At 45.6% G+C, this 21,140-nt stretch overlaps 1 protein-coding gene across 5 annotated transcripts in view; it reads right to left on the bottom strand.

The window, feature by feature from the left end:
• The window catches only part of AOPEP (aminopeptidase O (putative)), a 384,314-nt gene that overhangs the window by 54,425 nt on the left and 308,749 nt on the right, over positions 1–21,140 (bottom strand). For 4 of the 5 annotated variants that reach the window (XM_056127530.1, XM_056127531.1, XM_056127532.1 and 1 more), the window contains exons 12-13: positions 8,563–8,625; positions 7,983–8,057 (exon numbers count right to left, since the gene is read on the bottom strand). The exons of the other annotated variant lie outside the window; for it this stretch is intronic. In XM_056127530.1, coding sequence (XP_055983505.1) covers positions 7,983–8,057; positions 8,563–8,625 — 138 coding nt within the window. The remainder of the gene's footprint in view (positions 1–7,982; positions 8,058–8,562; positions 8,626–21,140) is intronic. 5 annotated transcript variants of the gene reach the window in all.

Raw genomic sequence — 21,140 nt, 5'->3', positions numbered from 1 at the left:
CCGTGTATGTCAAGGCTGGAAACAACACAATGTAACTGGCACCTAATAAATCTGTAATAAAAAGGAGTATTTTCTAAACCCATACAGACCCCTTTTAATCCAGTTATCCACTCATGAGGGCGGAGTCTGCTTACCATATGGAACTTGGGAAGTTTGATAACAGCCTCAAGACCCTCTGCTAAATTCAGAGGGTCAGGGAAGCGACTGACAGGCGTCCCCGGTGGCTGGTCCCCTGAGCACCATTGGGGCAACCACCTACCCCATGGATGTGAGAAGCAGCCCTCAGGACTGACAGGTGTGACTGGAAACCAAAACAAAAAGGGAATTCAAATGAAAAAAACATACAAAATGTCAATATTTGTAACAATGGACTTCAAAACAGTGGGAAAAGAGTAAAATAAGCTGAAAGTGCTTTATATCCAGTATGTCATTTGGTCTTCAAATTCACCCAGTCAGCAGACCAAAAACAAAAACAAAAAAAGTCATTGTTATTTCCATTTCACAAACCAGAAACCTCAGAAGCCAAGTAACAACTGCAAAAACTGAATCTGATCAGACATACCAGAGTAACATTTTTAGAACTTGAATAAAAGGAAAGCGGGAGCCCAGGCATACTCTCTAGAACCACGTGCTCCCGAGTCCTGCCAGCAGTGATCCCTGAGCACCACTGAGTATGGCCCCAGCAACAAATCCAAGAGACAAGACCTAGAAACTTGAATGAAAAGAAGCAAGATCACTATCCAATTTTCTACAACACACAGGGAGGAGCATATCTAATGTCTCTGAGGAAAAACAGATATGAGCCAAGGACAAACAATTCTTGACGTTCATGGACAAACACACACGTAAACTCAGGAAACGCAACTGCCTTCGGCTCTTCTGAGAAAGCTACCAACGCATGTTCCAAAAACCTCAAAGGAGTACTAAATTCAAACTGAGTGAGTTTATGTACATAACTGAGCTGGTTATGGGATTCTAATGGGTGGGACCACACCAGGCAGTGCTCATTACTCACTCCTGGCTCAGTGTCAGCCCCTGCAGGAAAGGCCCACGTTAACTGGCCAGAGACCCTATAGCTAAGGCACCGGCCTTGCAAGTGGCTGACTCCAGTTCAGTTCCTAGCACCACTACAGTCCCCTGAGTACCACCAGGAGTGATCCTTGAGCACTGCTGAGTAATCATGAGGGGTGGGGAGGGAGTACATGCTCAGTAATTTGGGTTATCTCTCTTGTCCCAAGTTTAGCACCGTAGCACTGTCCTCCCGTTGTTCATCAATTTGTTCGAGCGGGCAGCAGTAATGTCTCCATTGTGAGATTTGTTGTTATTGTTTTTGGCATATCAGATACGCCATGGGGAGCTTGCCAGGCTCTGCTGTGTGGGTGGGATACTCTCGGTAGTTTGCTGGGATCTCTGAGGGGGACAGAGGAATCGAATCTGGGTCGGCCACGTGCAAGACAAACACCCTACCTGCTGTGCTATTGCTCCAAGTCCCAAATTTAGCGATTTTATATACAAAGGTATAGAATAGGGCCATATTGATAGTATAGCATGTAGGGCATTTATTTACCTTGCATATGGCCCACCTGGCCGGGTTCAATCCCTGGCAACCCATGTGTGATCCCTCCAGGAGTGACCCCCAAGCACAGAGCCAGGAGTAAGTCCTGAACACTGCTGGCTGTGACCCCAAAAGAAACAAGAGTATATAATGTAATGTCTACAAGCTAACATCTTGTACAGCTATGAAAAGGAGGAAAGGGAAGAGTATATGAAAAACACAGTTCAGTTGGGCTATAGGCATTAATCTGGAAGTAAAATAATAATAGTTTTGCTAGATGATTAAAAGAAAAAAAAAGGCAAGAAGAGTTTAGCATCCAATTTTACTACTACTGTTCCCAGAAAGGAATCTCTATTACACAAGAGGTAAAAAAAAATGTACAACAGGTAAGAAATGTTATTAGGCGAAAAAGAAAATACGACAGAAAAACCCCATAAACCTTCCTAAATGCCAGTAAAATGGGCAAAAGAAAAACATATCAAAAACTGAACAGGAAAATTAATTTTAAAATAGATGTAAATAGGTCTATGTTGGTCTCTTAAAGGGATTTTCAAATGAAAGCAGATAGGACAAACACAAGGAGTACATAAACTCTACAAATATGTCTTCATGAAGGAGCGAAATTGTCAAAGATCTGAACAGACAACATTCTGGTGTGACAGCAAGGCCTGGCTGTCTAAGTCAGCCACTCCCAGGCCCTCCCTGACTCATCAAGGGTATGCGGCAGCTGAGGCCTGTGCTCCTCAGGGCCTGACACACGACCAGGGCAGCTTGGGTTTAACATTATTTTCCCCATGTGCAGAGAGCCAGAAATATACTCAGGAATATAAATAAAACAGATGCTGGATGAGCGTAATGGCACATTCTAGAGACCGCCTGATAAAACAGAAGGTTAATGGAAGTGGTAAAAGACCTTAACCTACACTGAAGCCAGTAGGTGCTACTAAACTCATGCAGTTTATGAGCACCATCTGAGAGCAAACACAAATCAGCAGAGCATTAAAATGTGCAAGAGGAGACTCTCCAAATAAAGCAGTGTCACAGGAACATAACTGACGCTTCCTAGAAGTCATGAAAAAGTCAAAAAAACCTTTCTCTGCTCAGCATTTTCCAAACTCATGCTTTATATTTAAGTAGCTTTCATCTTTCATGGTATCAAATATACTAAAATCAACAAAAGTGTCAGTATTTGAACATTTTTAACTGTTTCCAAAATACACTCTAATTTCAAAACATGTGCTTTGTGCTCATGGTCTAGGACTACCAATAGTCTTAAAAAAAAGAATTTCAGAATCTTGCAGTCTTCTTCTCTAAGGAAAGGATCTGATCTACTCATACCTCGACTTTTGCCACAAAATATTTGACACTTTATGAACAACACCCTCGTACCATACTGAAGGTCTGGGACACGATTTGAACAGCACACGTACATGGGCTGATGTAAGTAAAGCACTCACAACAGGGCCTGACACATGACAAGTGTTAGCTATTACCATACTAATTGTTCCATTCAAAGGTTCTTTTTATAACATGTGAGTAATGCATGTGGATAAGTGGGTGACTGTATTCTCATTTTCTCCATTATGCTTATTGAAAATGGGAAGGAAGTCGGTACACTCAGAAGTCTCAAAACTTCTTAAACTGTACCCTTGAGTATAAATAAACCCAGAGGCACCAGAATGGCTGGGTGTCAAAGTGCCTGCAAGCCCAAGACTGCAAGTCCAATGGCGGGCACTGCCAAATTACACCACCACACATGGCCCCCACCACCCAAGGGCCACTGCGCAGAATTCCTGCCACCACCACAAAGCTTGTGATCTCAGTACAGTATAGCCAAGCACGTGTTTCGCGCCAACACGCCAATTAAACCCTGCTACCGCCACACGCTGCACCGAGAGATGAGTGACCCCGCAGCTGCAGTGCGACCTTCCCATGAGCCTGTGTGTGCGCATAAAACAACCAGGCAGTCTGGGTGTGAGCACCGGAGGCAGGAGTGCGACCCAAGGGCGGTATGCAAGCACCACACCTGCATGCAAGGAAAGCAGCCTGTATGTTGTACTATAGCCCACAGAATCCGTTTTGTTAAAAGAGGGAAAATAACTCTGATCCCGTGAAACTATTTAACCTGAGACCTGGGTCAACAGTAATTTTAATAGATTATGTATTTGTTAGAATTTACATGGGGGGAATGAAAAAAATCCACAAATCAGACCATGTTCCAAATATCTGAGCAATCGAGTAACAAAATGCCCATGAACCGTACTGCAGTCACTCCTTCTGTCTGGCTCTTTTGCAATTACTTTTAATAAATTACTCCTCCATCCCCATCACTCCGGGCAGCATCATCGCAAGGCACAATTGGTGGAAGGAAGGACACAAAGCCCCTCGCAGCCACGGAGGGTGGGAGCCGGTGGCTGGCTGCTGCCTGGAGCTGTGACTCATTGGAATCCATAAAGCTTTTCTTTGAAGATCGAGTATCAATGACGCTATTGTAAGAGATTGCAGCTATATAAATGTCGGCCAGTTATGAATTCTCATGGGGAAAGAGCACTTTTCAGAACGCAGCAAAGGCACCAAGCAATGCCCGGGAACCACTAACAGGACTCTGCCTCAGGTGCGTAGATGGGCTGGCTGCCCACCCCTCATCCCACAACTGGACAGACTTCGATGCTGCTCCAGATTCAGTGCCATGGACCCCCAGCTTCCCGTGTGCCCTTCTGCCAGTGTGGTGCCCTGCTGATTTCAGACTCATACAGGTTGCTGTTACAGGTCTAAGAAAAAGCCAGGTAACATTTTAGAATCTTACATACTATTTTGCAGAAATTACAAAGCAAATGTGAGACAGACATCTGTCAGGAAGGAAGCGGCAAGAAAGCACTTGGTTAAACCGCTTAAAATGTTGCACTTACCTTTATCACATTCAATATTTCTATACTAGAATTGCAATAAAAGCATTCTTAGGGGCTGGAGCAATAGCACAGCGGGTAGGGCTTTTGCCCTGCTCACGGCCGACCAGGGTTCGATTACCAGCATCCCATATGGTCCCCTGAGCACCGCCAGGAGTAATTTCTGAGTGCATGAGCCAGGAGTAACCCTGTGCATCGCCAGTGTAACCCAAAAAGCAAAAAACAAAAGCATTCTTAGAAGGCAGAAAATTTTGAAAAGAGCGATACATGCTACAAACTCATAAACCAAGTTGGGTTTTACCTGTAATGTCAAAAATTTTTCTCTGAATTATTCTACCTCGATATCATGTATACACAAAGAACAATAACAAAAAAAATTTAAATGTAGAGAAAAAAATACTCCAGAAATTTAAGAGAATTATAAATAAATTGTAAATCAACTAGGGGTTTTATGTTTACTTGATAATTCAAGAAAAAGTTCACCATGTTTTCAACAATTTCATGCTCAAGAGTACAGCCGTTCAGACATTGAAGGAAAATAATCAGGGTGAAGCTTTATTGGAAACCACTGCGTCTTAGGAAAAATGATTACTCCTAACAGAAAACATGCAATCTAACCCTCCAAGACCTCTTACAATACTTTAATACTGCTGATTTTTTATTTTATGAAACATGCCAATGAACATTTCTGAGTTACCAAATACAGCTACGGATGAGCAAATAAAGTATTTTAAAATTTATTCTCTGTATATTACCAAATACGCTGAAAGGAGCTTCTTTTGAATCTGAGAACTGCTGATGATTCTGAGAATTTTTTATTTCACTAAAAGAATCATACACATAGTTTCTTCAAACACACAATCACATAAAATATTCTAATTCTTAAACTGATAATAGAACTTCAAACTTTATACTTCTGTGTACATATTTATAAAATTATTCCTTAATCGTTGAATGTGATGGAAAATTTGTATTAATCTTTGAAGCAGTTAAAAATAAAACCAGGGATAAAATGTTTGCTCTTCTTCCCAAACTGACTTAATAAAATCTATTATTATTTCAATTTAACGGGCATAGAGGGGGGTTAGGCTACACCCTGTGGTGTTAGGGGTCCATGAGGAACTGTCACATGAGGGCCAGCCATATGCAAGACAAGTGCCTGCACCCCATCCCATCTCACCTATTATTATTTTTAGAAACACACATTCCATAATCCACTGTTATGATTACTATTGTTTACAGCACAATCGGAGGCAACCAACAAAATTATTCCGTGTTCATGTGCCCTTTGCCTTTCTGTGATACAAATTATTTAAACTACAAATAACAAAGTGAACTTGAAATGATTGAAAACGAAGGAAAAGAAACCCTAACAAGAAAATACACAAAGTAGAGAAGTAAGTTTCAGTTTAAAACAGAGACGACACATGCACATACAAACATACACGAAACCAGTATAAGGAAATTCAGCTCTGTCAGTAGAAAAAAGGGACTAAAAGTTGAAGATGAGAGGGAAATGAATGTCAGAGAGAAAGCTGGTGGTGGCTGTTTCAGTGAGAAACAGGTGCTAAGTCCAGAGTTCCCTGCCGGGCTAGCCAGCACCAGGACTCAATCACTTCACTTCATTGTTCCAACCCTCAGCTGAGCAGAGAACAAGTCGGCTTCGCTTCCCCTTCGGAAAACTTGAACCACTGCTTTAAATTATACCCAGCCATGTCCCACTCTTAAGCAACTTTCTGATTTGTGGGGGAAATTGGTCTGGGAAGAGACGGTCCCGATAATGATCCAGGGCCAGGGCCCTAGCAGAGGGCAGGCCCCACTGTCTGCTTCCTGTAAGCAGGGTGAGAAGCTCCTCTGTGCTACAAACAGGAGGAGAAACCTTATGAACCCATCAAGGTTCGCACCACCAGGACCGTGCTGGCTCTGTGGGGCTGGCAGGTAAGGAAGGACAGACTGCTGAAGGCAGAAAATGGGCGATGTCTGAGACAAAGGCGGTACCGAAGCAACAGGATAGAGGAGAAACCAAACTGGAAAACGGGCCCCTCCCAGGAAGGCGGCCTGGCTCGACGGTATAGTAATATGGCATTAAAAGCAGGAAATGCCACCGATTTGTGTTAATGTTGTACAAAGATATTTTTGCTGTACGAATAAGGAGAAATCGAGCGTCGTGCAAGCTGGGAAAAGCAACTTCCTAGCAGCACAGGGTCGAGCCCGGATTCCTGCTAACAGGCTTAAACCATAGCGAAAGGTGGACACATGACCTTGATTTGAATAATCGTTACCACCCAGAACTCGATCTGTGTTCAGAACTGACAATCAGGGCAAAAGGGTGAACCTGCTGGGGCTCTGAGCTAACAGTCAGGAAATAGTTTCCGTGTCTCAACGGTTGTTCCTGGCTAGACCAGGCGGCCCACACTCCGCACTCACCAGCACACAAGCATCAGGCTCCGAGGCCCAGAGCCAAACTGAGCGAACACTCAGCGGCTAAGCAGAAGGAAAATGGGGTACAGGTAACATTCCCCACACAACTCTGAAATCCTCATCTTTTAGCCTCCCTTCCCATCTCTACCCTCAAACAGTGGGCCACAAGCTGTCATGCCCCTGGCCAGGAGAGATACACATGATACTAGGAGCTGAGGAGAGAGTAAGTATGAGAAGTAACTTCCTAAAGGTTGAACTAAATGTCTTTTAACGACTCTCAGGTGCTGCGTGTGCACCCCCAGAAGCCCTCTCAAACTGTAGTGTCACCCTCTCCAGGTGTGGTTGTGCAAGGGTCAGTGAGACACCGATGAGGCTGGCTTCAGAATCAGGAGTGATTCATCAGACCTCTAGCAGCAGCGAAACACCACCGTGCTATTTTAATCCCTTGGTGCTACCAAGAATAAAATACATTTTTTTTTTAAGCTGTAGAAGTCTTGGGGAAAAAACAGCAAAATCCATAGCAAAAACAACAAAAACCATTTGCTAGGTCATTTGTGAAAGCATTCACTTTTGTGAGTGTTCCCTCAGAAAACAACAGGCTGCTTACTTACCTTACTTGACAAACCCATACCATGAAAAAAACATTCTAACAACACAATGCCAAGGGAAAATCGGCAGTCCAAACTTCAGCGATCACACTGAAATTCTAAATTCTGAAAAGCCAATTTGCATGTAAGTCAACCACCCCTGCCCCCAGCGCGATCTTCTTTTGGCATCTCTCTCCCGATTCCGGGGAGCGATTCGGGGGAGCCGGAGGAGGGTGCTGCTCAGGACCCCCGGAGGACTGACGTGGGGGTTGACTCCGAAGGTCCCCTCTTCACCGGGGCCTTCCCCACCCGCCGCAGCTGACCCCAGCGATGCGCCGGAATCAAGGACGCGCGTCCCCCGCGGTCGTCTTCGCTGAGCCCCCCACCAACCCCAGCCGTTCGGGAGGACAGGGCGGCCAGGCGGTGGGGACCCCCGGCCTCGCCGGCCCGCGATTCCGCAGCCAGCCCCGCAGTCACGATCCCCCCGGGCTCTGACCCGCGCTGAGGCCTTACCTGTCCGCGGGCTGCTTCCGGCTCACCCCGCGTCCGCTTGCGGGGTCCCCGGTTCCAGCGGATCCATTTCGCGGCCTGAAGTTCGGAACCACGGAGCGTCTCAGACCAGGCCTGCGGGCTCCGGCCCCCGGGCGGGGTGCGGGGGTGGGCGCGGGGAACTGCGCGCGCGGCTGCGGCGCGCAGGGGAGGGGGTGCGGGGTCGGGGAGACGCGGGGCGGGGGGTCGCGGGGAGCGCGGGGGCCGCGGAGGGTGCGGGTTGGGGATCGCGGGCCGCGGAGGGCGCAAGGCGGTGAGGCGGGGCCGGGGGCCGCGGAGGGCGCGGGTTGGGGGTCGCGGGCCGCGGAGGGCGCGGGGCGGGGGTCGCGGGCCGCGGAGGGCGCGGGGCGGGGGCGCGGGGCTGGGGGCCGCGGAGAGCGCGGGGCGAGGATCGGGGGCCGCGGAGGACGCGGGTTGGGGCTCGGGGGCCGCGGAGGGCGCGGGGCCGGGGGCGCGGGGCGGGGCGGGGCGGGGCGCGGGGGGGTCTCGGGCCTGCGTGGCCGCGGGGCGTCGTGCCGGCCGGGCCCCCGCCCGCGCCACTCACCTGGGCCCGCACCTGCCGTTCGAGGCCGCACTCGGCCCGGTCGCGGCGCTCGGCGAACAGCGGCTGCGGGAGAGCAGAGCGGGGTCGCAGGTGAGAGGCGGCGCGGGCGCACGGGGGTCGCGGGCCGAGGGGCGGGCGGCGGCGCGGGGCGGGGCCTGCCTTAAAGGCGCCGCAGCGCCGGGCCCGCCGCCCCCGCGCGCTCATTGTTCGGCCGCCCAGCCCCGCGCCTGGAAGGGGCTCGGGACCCCACGGCGCGGGGGAGGCGGGAAACGCCCCTCGCGGGCCCTCCCGGGAGCTGGAAGGGGTCTTTCCCCCGACCCACGCGTCTCCCACCCGCGCCCGGGCCCCTCGGAGGCCCGCAGGTGTCCCCCGCGCCCCGACGCGGCGCGCGACAGACCCCTCCCCGCGGGTGGTCGCCCGACCGCACGGTGGTGGTCTCGGGACAAGAGTCGGGTCGCCCCGTGTGTGCTGATCCCGACCAGCCCTTTAACTTTATCGCGTTTCTTAGAGGAAAATCTGTCTCGCCCTCTCTTTATTGGTACTTCATCCTTCTTTCAAGATCAAACACTGCAGATCAAAGCCAAGATCAGACTCACTCCTTTAAATAGAAGCAACTTGGCCATGGAGTATTTTACACAAAGGAGAGCTTCTTAATGGAGACATCAGAGTGGAGAACTTTATTTTATCCCTTCATTCCAAATTCATTACCCGGCTACTTAGAACTGCAGTGCTGATGTGCTTCTATTTCCTAAAATAAACAAGTTGCTTAAATGGGGAATTCTTACTTAATGTGTTTCCAGGAATACCAAATAAATAAAATATATATAAATCAAATTCTAAAGTCAATACATTCTGGCATTATTAGCTAAATAAGATTAGCTTTATTAGCTAATGCTGCAAAATGCATGTTCATTTGCTAAAGGTTTATCAAAGTCCTGCCGAATCATACATAATGTCCAACTGACTCATTTGTTTTTGTACAGTGAGCAATTAATAATGTGAAAAATCTCGAGTGCACATTCACAGAGGCAGGTAAAATTACAAATGAGGAGGGGAGTTTTATAATTAACTGGAAATTGAAATAAAAACTTTCAACTACTTAAGGTTCCATGCTGCTTGTAAAAGTTCCAGAATCAATAGAAATGACAGTGCCCTGCCAAAATGGATCTTTTGTAAGTGCCATTTTTGTTGACTTTTCAACGATTTTTAAACATACAGTTTTAGAAAATAAATAAGTAAATCCCAGCAAACCAGTTGCATGTGTTACTATAGATAACTTACAGATAACTGTTACATATTCCTATAACTTCTGCAAATTTTTATGAGACTTCTATGAAAACGTTATTACTACTGCGAAGTTACATGCATGGTTTCACCCACTACAGTCCTCATCTGGGTATACACACACACACACACACACACACACACTGAACATTCCCTTTCCCCTGTCACCCAGCTAACTCAAATTTAACAATTTCTAACACCAGCTGAGCAAAGAAAATATCCTCCTGTCACTAATCTCTGCTACTACTCAGAGTGGGTTGCAGAGACTGGGGTGGATTCTAAGTGCCTCCTCTAACTTTATGCTTTTTGCTTCTTGTTCCTTAGAGTTTCCTTACCCACAATCCACCCCTCACAGAGAAGCCAGGAGGTGCCTTGAAAGATAACGCTGGTGTTATCACTTTGCACTCCTGGGCACTTCTTTTCTCTTCTTGGTCAACTGGTCCCTTCTAGCTCTGGGCTTGAAGAACCCCTGTTTAAGAGGACCTTTTGCCACATCCCAAACCAAATGATGCCAGTCTCTTATTCTTTTCCATAGTTAGCATTGCACTTTCTTTAAAATGATTATCTTTGTGGGTGGAGGAGCAAAGAGACAGGGATTAAAATATTTGTTTTGCAGGCTGCCTAATAGGGAATCAGCCAGGAGTAGCCTCCCAAGCACTGCCAGATGTGGTCCTAACCCACCTCCCTCACACACAAAATTTATTATCTTTTATAACTGCTTACTTTTAATTTTTTTTTCAATTAAGATACTTTTTTAGAGTAGTTGACCAAAAAAGGAAAGGTGCAGAAAGCAGTTTCCCTTTGCTAATGTAGGACTTTCCTATTAACACTGCACATGGCTGTTATTATTGGCTACACTCAGCTATATTGTTTGTTGCTACATTATTTTCTATATTCTTGTTAATCAAAGTGTCTAATTTACGTCACCCTTTGTGTTGGATAGTCCTATTATAGCGCTTTTAAATATTTTTATAAATTTACTGAAAGTCTATCTTCACAGTGAACTTTCCAGGTTTAGAAAGAAGGAGGTTCTGTTTTGTCTTGATGGGTGTCCAGCCGCTAAAAACTGCCTGGCTGAGGACTTTGGTGGTGGGAAATGTACCCTGGTGAAGGAACAGTTATTGGAACATTGTATGACTGAAACCCAATTATGAACAACTTTGTAACTGTGTATCTCAAGGGGATTCAATTAGAAAAGAAAAAAACAAAAACCCAACTCAACCTGGTGGCTGGAGAGAGGAGAAGGAGTTAATTCACTGTTTTCATGCAGCATATCTGGTCCCCACCACCACCACCATCAGGAGAGATCCCTGAGCTAGGAGCAGCCCTGAGCACTGAAGGCGCGACCCAATGCAAAACAATAATCTGACGCATAGTTCCTGCTCAGTAATATACCAAGTAAATAAGTATATGAAAAGGGAACATATGAAATACTGAATTTCAAGGGGAGTGATCTTCAGGTGAAGATTGTATAAACTCATTTGTTCCTTAACTAAAATAGCTTAATATGTGAAGAACTCAGAATTGTGCATTTTAAAAAGGATCATGGGATAGCAATTTATATTGCTGGGATAGTCCTACTTTGATATTCTTAAAATAATAAAACTAGAAATTAATAATAATAATAATAATAATAACAACAACAACTATCCCAAAATGTTACAGGACCTAGATCCAATCTAGAATGAAACAGTAACATATTATATGGCACATAAAAATATCAGTACTTTTTACTGTGTTCAATATGATGTCAACACAGTTCTTGTCCGGGGGTGAGGTAGGCAACATCTGGCAGTGCTCAGGGGATAATCTTGGCTCTGTGCTCAGAAGTCCTTCCTGGGACCATATGCAGTGGCAGGGATCAAAAGGCAGTTTGTCACATGCAATGCTAGGACCTTAACTTCTGTACTATCTCTCCAGCTGTCCCAAACAGTATTTTTCAGCATGAGCTGGTCCTGATGAAGTTAAGGTACAGAGTAATTGGAGAAAGACTATTTTTTTAAAAATGGAAATCTGGTGCCAGAAAGAGACGAGAGTAAATGCGCCTCATTGTATGAATTGATTCCCTGTACGACCATGTCATCCTAGCACTCAAAGAACCAGGAATAGCCCCAAGTACTGTGAGGAAGAGTCTGAATCACCCACCTCCAAAATTGGAATTCTTGACAAAGAAATGGTGCGAGGGGGTCTGGTGCTGCCAGCAGGTCAATCTGTATCTGTGGGGCAAGTGCATCAGCAGCCTGATGGTGACTTCAGGCTTCCAGACACCCCAAAATTTCTGCTTTGCCTTTGGCTGGACCCCAACAACTTGGAACCAAGTTTACCAAGAAATTAAATGACCAAAGTTAGGTATGTGGGAGCCATGCCCTCAAACCACCTCCGGTTCAGCTATACAAGCTCATTTATTGGCCTTATTTCAGAGACCCATAAATCTCAAAAGAGACCAAAAGCCGCAGTTAATTTCAGACCTTCACATAGCTGAACAGATGGGGGTAAATTGGAGGGGGAGTGGGTTGGCCAGGGGTCCGCTGAGACAGAGCCTCCAGCAGCCACTTGCTTCCACAATTCAAGGTTGCTGCCATGCCCCTGGCCTGACTCCACCATCTCAGGACAGACCTCACCAAGATATAATCTGCTGAAAATTCTGGCATGCATGTTTTGTGACTGAAATCCCCAGGCTTTCACAGGGTCGGGATGGGCTACCTCCCCCCACATCCCTGTACTTCTGGAAGCCTGGCAGTCACATCCACACCCCAAAGCGGCCACCCAATTGGAAAGCCACTTCAGCCTTACCATCCTGATAAAAATACTGATGCCCTGAACAAACACCATGACCTCTTAGCACTTGTATTGCAAACCATAATGCACAAAAGGAAAAGGAGAGGGAGAGCAAGAAGGAAAGTGCCTCCCATTGAGGGAGCCTGGGGGTGTGGGTAGAGGGTGGGGGGTGGTGGTGGTGAAACAGGGGGCTTGATGGTGAAAAATATGCACCGGTGGAGGGATGGGTGCTGGATCATTGTATGACTGAAACCCAATTATGAAGAGCTTTGTAATGGTCTATCTCATGGATATCCAATTTAAAAAATTTTTTTAAAAATGTAATGTGGAGTTCATGCCCAGTCCAATCAGCTTACTCAATGGCTGAATAAATTGCAGTACTCCTAACATAGAAGGAAAGAAAGAAAGAAAGAAAGAAAGAAAGAAAGAAAGAAAGAAAGAAAGAAAGAGAAAGAAAAGAAATGGTTCAATGGTTTGGAGTGCATGATTTGCATGTAGGAGCCCTGGGTTCGATCCCCAGTGTGGCATGGTATCCAGACTACTGCTAAATGTGGCCCCGCCAAAAAAAAAAAAACCCAAAAATATTTGGAAATATATGGTTAGGATGACTAGTTGATTAACTATGTTTAAGAATATAATGAGGAGTTGGGCAGGGCACTTGCCTTGCTTGGCTAGGATTCAATTCCCAGAATCCCATAGGGTCCTCTAAGCACCATCCTAAATGGATGTGATTCCTAAGTGCAGAGCCAGGAGTGAGCCCTGAGCACTGCCAGGTGTGGCCCCAGAGTAAGGAAAGAATATTATGAAAGCACTTTGTATCAATCTTTGAGAACACCTGTTTTTCATTTGAATTATATCTTTTAAAATGTCTCATATAGTAGAGAAGCAAGTTTTGAAAGGATGTCTGTATTAAGAAATCCACTTATCAGAGCAATTTACAATAGCTGAAGACAATCTCAGAGGCTGAGAGGAATGCCACTGCTTTATAATAAAAGCCTTTGAACCGAGAGGTTTAAAATTACTTTTGGAGGTAAAACCTTTTCTGTTTTCTTCTCCTTCTCCTTCTTCTTCTTCTTCCTTCCTCCTCCTTCCTCCTCCCTCCCCCTCCCCCTCCCCCCCCCTCCTCCCCCTCCTCCTCCTCCTCCTCCTCCTAGTTAAGCTTCTTCCCTTACTAGAGTGATACATTTCTTGTTGGTAATGTGAACATGGCCCTTTCTTGCTGCTTCTGCTACTGGACCAGCTTCCATCTGAGGAGTGAGCAGCAGCTCCGGCTTTCCTGGCCAACCAAAGGGCTAAAGAATAAGCCAGAGCAACTGTGCCAGAGGGGGGAAGGCCACAGGCCCTTGGGCACAGCAGGGGGAACATTAACCCTCTATGAAAACAGAAAAAGTAAAAGACCTTTGAATTCCAAACAAGAGGGAGAAGTTTCCAGAAAGGGTTTTAGAGCCCAGATGTACTCAAAATAAAATAAAAGGTGACAATCTGGAAATAAAATCAAGGTCTGTCTAAGCTTCAAATAATAAAAAGTCAGGATTAGGAGAAAAGTTATCAGGTGTTTATATCTTTAATTTTTGCTGTTATTTTACAGCATTCATTTATGTTACCTTTCTGTATTTTAGGAATATATGTGCCTGCCTGTTTTGTGTCTGTGCAAGAATGAACACATGATTTCTTTCTGAAGAATATGACCCTGCCAGATGGACCTCCAAGTGGAAGGCCTCATAAAGTCCAATTTTTCAAAGAAGAAAATACAGGCGCCAAAGAGATAGTATAGGGCTAAGGCACTTACCTTGCATCCCACCATCTCTGGTTAGACTCTCTGGCACCACTCATCAGTGATCACTCCTGAGAGCCAGGAATGGTCCTTGAGAACCACTAGCTGTGATCCCCCAAAACATTGAACAAAAGAAAAGACTCTAAGACCAAAACATAGGTCAGCAGTGGCCTTGGGTTTGATCCCTGCCACTGGGGCCGGGGGGGGGGGGGGATATAAAATATATATACACCAATTTAACACACACACAGAGCTTAAACAAATCATCCTATGCTTTGTCTGCAACTAAGAGCAGCAGCTTCCTCTCAGTAATCACAATCCTGACTGAACTCTGTTTTACTGAGTTTATCTCAGGCAGCAGTCTTAGTTCTTCCTCTCCTAGCCCCTATTCACTAAGGTCTATATGAGCCCTAGAGCATGCATCCCCTCCTCTCCCACCACACACATACACACCAGATTTCTCTGCTATTTAAGTTCCCTGATAACTAGGATAGCAGATCTTGGACCAGGGTGGATCTACATAGTCCCGGGAACTGGACCGCCTCTGATGCTCAGTAAGATCCTCTGAGCACATTATGTTCTGATGAGAAGCATCCAACTTCACTGAAATATGTGAGAGGCAGTCCCACTGGAGCCAGAGAGATAGGACAGTGGGCAAGGTGCGTGTGGCACCCCAGCTAGAGAGATCTCCAGCGTCACATAGAGTAACCCACTCCTGCCAGGAGTGATCCCTGAGCATAGAGCCAGGAGGAATCTCTGAGCACCATTAGGCATTGTCCCCTCCCATGAAATAAAAAAAAATATTTTCTAGGGTGGATCCACAGGGAAAATTCTCTGTATCAACATCAAGAACAGATGGACTTAACACAGTTCGTTTGTTTCGACCTCACAAACACTGTATTCTGTCATCTATCTTCTAGAAAGTTCCATATGTCACCACAAGTCAATCCCAGGAATTCCAGGGTGCACCTACTGCATGCTTACTGAATTCCTGCACCACCTTTTTGTCCGTATCATTTTCACATGGCTTAATTTTTCTCATTTTATTTATATCATGTTATATTTGCTTTGGAAGCTGCCTTTATTTTAGACATCAGGATGTATGGGTAAATAAATTACTGATTTTTCTTTTTCTGTTTTGAGAAAGTGGTGCTCAGGGCTTTCTCTGGGTTTCGTATTCAAGTATCATTCCTGGTGGAGTGCTGGGAATTGAACCCAGTCAGCCTCATCCAAGGCAAGCACCCTACCCACTGTACTCTTGCTCTGACTCCTGTTTTTCTCTTTCATTTTATTTGTCCTTTTGGGGAGAAGAATTAGGGTCTCGAAAGTTTTGACACTAATGCTTATCTCTGTTAGAAATACTTGGAAGTGAAGTGTTGAAGCTAAGGCTACATTATTTAATGTCTTACTTTAATATGTAAAGAAAATAATAGTTTTAAAAAAGTATAATTCAAACTTTACACAAGACTAATTTTACCCCAAGCCAAGTATTTCCTCTCCTTTGGTACTGAGAGTCTGACAGGCTCCATGGAGAATGCCCTTACAAGGTGGTATGATTTTCACACACTGAGTGCCCACCACAAAGTCCAGCACGAGATTTCCTGTTCCTGCACACAGCAACTGACTGAAGCGATCCTTGTCCTCAGGAAAGTCACATAAGCAGGTGATAAAGTGGCACTGGATGTGGGCACAGGACAGTCTGGGTTGGAATCCAGAGTCTGCCAAGTATTAACTGTTTTCCCTTTGGTGACTCTCACTTCTACACAGCTGTGAAGATTCAGTGCCACACATGGTGTCGGAAGAGGGGTTGGTGTGATGAATGTGATGACCAAGTTCCCAGCCTTCAGAACCAAGAAACATCCTGGCACTAGAATGAGGGGCCATGACATTAGGATAAAAATGTGCCACATATAGTATCTCAGAGAATCTCGGGCATGGTAGAAAGAACAGGAATGCCCCATCTGTGCAGGCCTAAGCAGTTTACAAAATGGCTCCATGCATGCAGGCTGTTCAGCTGCTTCCTTCCACGCCAGCTTCAGGATGGAGAGAGTGTGAATCTTGGGACTCTTGTGTTTCCTCTCAGATGTACTCCTACTCCAGCAACAGACCTTAGGGAACACCTAGCATAACCTACTGACTTTACAACATTTGCTTATTATGTGGAGCAGCTCAACTTCCAATCAAAATTATAATCTATGGAATAAAATCCCATCCATAGAAATTTATTATTCAGTCATTCTAGAAAACAGGTACCTGTATGCCCCCTCACACTGTACAACCCTTGCACTCCTTCTTCTAGAGGGATTTATAAATCTCAAAGCCCAGATGAAACTGCATACCATGTAGATTAATATCTCTGGCAATTGGACACTGTTAAAGACACTGTTAAAATAGGGACGAATGGGCTGGAGCAATAGTATAGTGGGTAGGGCATTTGCCTTGTATGTGGGCTACTTAGGTTTGATTCCTGACATCCCATGTGATCCCCTGAGAACTTTCAGGAGTAGTTCGTGAGAGGAGAGTCAGTAATAAGTTCTGAGCATCACTGGGTGTGGTCCCAAAATCAAAATAAGTAAATAGGTGCCATACCCACAAACCACCGCCAATAGTGCTAGGGGTCCATTTCCAGTGATGCTCCTATAGGCAGATATGGCCTGAAGTGTGGGGACTTCGAGGGACCAATGGTGCGCAGGACCACACCAGAACCACACATGGTGGTGCTCAGGGACAACCACATTGGTGCTTAAGGCAAGGATAGTATTTACCATAATTTATATCCAGGGATCAACTTCTGGAAAAGATTATCATCACTCTCCTTATCTCCCTCTCTCTCCTTCCCTCCCTCCCTCCTTCTCTCTCCCCCCCTCTCTCTCTCTCTCACACACACACACACACGCACACACACACACACACACACACCCCTAAAATAAAATGGAAGATTCAAGACAATACATAAGGGAAAGTAGAAGTTATTTGATTCTTCAGAGTTTATTCCAGAATCACAGACAATGCAAATCTGGGTCCTAACCCAGATAAAAATCTGTAAATCTTCAGAGAATATGGTGTCAATGCCGATATGAAAGGTGACATATGTGGGGTGATATTTCTTATTCACCTCCCCATAGATGGTGTTATAATGATGTTGTTAGTAGCTACCTATTTCCTGGAGACAAACATTTTGCATCTGGCAAGAACTAGGGCACCTCATTGACTGCAGTGAGAATGTCAACTAGTTCAACCATTTTGGAAAACAACATGGATACCTCAAAATACTAGGTATTAAGCTTTTATATTGCCCAGCAATTCTACTTCTGGGCATCTACACCAGAGACTTAAAAACTATTCATAAAAGACATCCATACTCCTCCTCCTCCTACTAGTAGGAGCAGCACTACTCACAAGAGCCAAATTCTGGGAACAACTAAAATGTCTAAAAACAGAAGACCAGATAAAGAAACTGTGGTACAGAGGGTATGGTGCTGCCAGCAGGTCAACCTGCACCTGTGAGGCGAGTGCATCAGCAGCCTGAAGGTGCCTTCAGACTTCCTGATACCTCAAAATTGCTGTTGTGCCTTTGGCTGGACCCCAACAACTTGGGACCAAGTTTACCAAAAAATTAAATAGCCAAAAGTTAGGTGTGTGGGAGCCACACCCACAAACCACCTCTGGCTCAGCCATACAAGCTCATTTATCATCTTTATTTCAGAGGCCCATAAATAAATCTTGAAAGAGATCAAAAGCCTCAACTAATCTTGGACCCGCACATGGCTGAACAGACCAGGGAAAATCACAACAGCCTGGAGCCCGCCCAAGCAGAGGCCCCAGCAGCTGCTTGTTTTAACAATCCAAAATCGCCACCATACCCCTGTCCTGACTCCACCATCTCAGGACAGACCTCACCAAAATATAATCAGCTGAAAATTCAGGTATGCAGGTTTTGTGACTGAATCTCCAGGCTTTCTTGGAGTTGGGAACGGCTACCTACACCCACTTCCAATACTCTTGGAAACACTGGCAGTCACCCCCACAAACCAACTCCAACACTACCACTGAAGATCTACTACTGGCCTTGCTCCAGAGACCCATAAATAAATCTTTAAAGAGATCAAAAGCCATAGTTAATCTCTAACCTGTACATGGCTGAACAGACTGGGGTAAATTGGAGGGGGGTGGGTTCACCTGTGTCTACCCAAGCAGAGCCCCCAGCAGCCACTTGCTTCCATAATCCCAAATCGCCGCCATATCCCTGGCCTGACTCCAACATCTCAGGACGGACCTCACCGAGATATAATCTGCTGAAAATTCAGGTATTGTGGATTTTGTGACTGAAATCTCCAGGCTTTCTCGGGGTCAGAATGGGCTACCTCCCCCACCCCACCTCCCTGTACTTCTGGAATCCTTGGCAGTCACATCCACACCCCAAAGCTGCCATCCAGTTAAAAAGCTACTTCAGTCTTACTATCCCGATAAAAACATTGCATGTCCTGAACAAACACCATGACCTCTTAGTACCTGTATTGTGAACCTTAATGCACAAATGGAAAAGGAGAGAGCAAGAAGGAAAGTGCCAGCCATCAAGGGAGGCTGGGGGTGAGGGTAAATCCCCAGGGGTGGGGTGTTGGGAGATGTTTGGAGGGAAACAGAGTCACTGGTGGTGGGAAATGTACACTGGTGGAAGAATGGATGTCTGAAACCCAATTATGAACAGCTTTGTAATAGTCTATCTCATAAATATTCAATTAAAAATTTTTAAAGTAATGTAGAGTTCATGCCTACTTCAATCAGCTTAATAAATGGCTGAATAAATAGCAGTACTTCTACATTAAAAAAAGAAACTCTGGTACATACTGGTACTCATACACAATGGAATACTACTCAATTGTAAATGAAAATTAAATCATGCAATTTGCTACTATGTAGATGGAGCTGGGGAGTATCAGGCTAAGAGAAGTTAGTCAGAAGGTGAAGGACGAACACAGAATGCTTCTCTCATATGCAGGATATAAAGTGACATAGTAGGGGAATAACGAATGACCAAAGGCAACAGACCCTGAGAACTAGTGTATAGCATGGTGATGAAAAGGGAGTGGGGGTCTTGGGGGCGGTGCTGGCCCTGAGACAATGGTGGCAGAGGCAATTCTGTTGGAATATTTTGTATATGAGACCATACCACTGACATTGCTGTAAAATTGCAAATCATAGTGACTAAAATAAGTTACTAAAACAAAGAATTTGGGTAGAGTAAGTACCAATCACACTGACTCTGCTGTGTGCGTGGCTTCTACTCCCTGCACGAAGCAGCCGAGGGTAGGTCTCAGGGAACTTGAACTCCAAACTTCCTAGTTTAGAACAGACAACAGGGGAGCTACTTGCAAACTGCCTTACACAAGATGAGTTGGAAACAATGATGTCAGCTCTGATGAACTGAAAGCAGTGACGTGTGTTGATTCTCCAGCATTCTAAACAACACCTAAATAGGGCAGCTCTGCTGTCCCCTAAGAGGGAGTGGTGGTGGCATCTGTGAGTGTGCCCACACAGTGTACCCATGGGGTCTAAAAGGAGGCTGACCCTCTGCCTCCCCCACCCAGGAGAACTAAATTCTTTTCTAGCATGTTTATTATTGGCGGGGGGAGGGGGTGGGAACCCTGTGTCAGGCCATACCTGGCAGTGCTCAGGGTACTGCCTGGTGCTGGGGACACAGGATCCCAGGCACGTAAGGCTAGTGACTAAACTCCTGGACTGTCTCTCTGGCCCAGCAAGCCTATTTTGGGAAAACTTTGACTTGGGGCAAGGAATATCCCTCAGCTGCAGAGCACTTGCTTTTTGAGTACCAGTCGCTGAGTTTGGTTCCCAGAACTGGGAAAATGAAACCAAAAAAGCAGATACAACCTTGGTACTTAGACTGGGTTCCTGACCGCCTGTCCTTCCAAAGGAACCCAATAAAGTCACAGTGAGCAAATAAGATTAATCAGATCATCTTTCTTCTATTGAGAAGGTCTCCAATCACACACACACACACATACACACACACACACACACACACACACACACACACACACTACAGAGAGAGAGAGAGAGAGAGAGAGAGAGGGAGACTAAGTGTGGGAGGTAAGAAAAGTAAAATCCAACCCAACTGAAGCAGGTGGGGGAGCTTTCAAATATAAATAATACATGAGAAAAGTGAATGTTTGTTCCTGAACATTCAGATCCATATAAGTGTTCCAGGAAACCATGGGAGAGGCCAGATGAACTGGCTGCTAATCTTTTACTCTCCTTTTATTGATGGCTCCACCAGCAATGGACTGAATCAATGTTTAATGTTAGCCAGCCACAGCCGTGCCGTATTAGGAAAGCCCTAGCTCACAACTCTTCTCTGTGCAAAATGGATCTTTCCTGCCTCTCTCTGCTCTGCTTCTCCCTCTGCAAGTGGGTGGGAGAGTAGGAGCTGGGGAATGTGAACTCGATCCAACATCGATCTGCCAAGCAGCAAACGCTCATTGTTCTGTAGATACCAAACATAACTTCTTTCTACCAGGGATCAACCTCGTCCTTCTGCTCACAATGCAGCTTTTGTGCTCGGCAGCATGAGGGACAGAAAAGAACCACAAACAATGTGAGAGTTTTATTAGACTCATCATAAATACCATTTGATATGCAGAATTGTAGAATATACTTTGTTCATTTATATGCACACACAATCAGTTATGTTAGAATCTCTTTAACACTCTTCTAAGGTCATTTC

This window comes from Sorex fumeus, unplaced genomic scaffold, assembly GCF_029834395.1.
Source record: "Sorex fumeus unplaced genomic scaffold, SorFum_2.1 ptg000063l, whole genome shotgun sequence".
Lineage (NCBI taxonomy): Eukaryota > Metazoa > Chordata > Mammalia > Eulipotyphla > Soricidae > Sorex > Sorex fumeus.
This window is presented reverse-complemented; position numbering and strand designations above follow the sequence as displayed.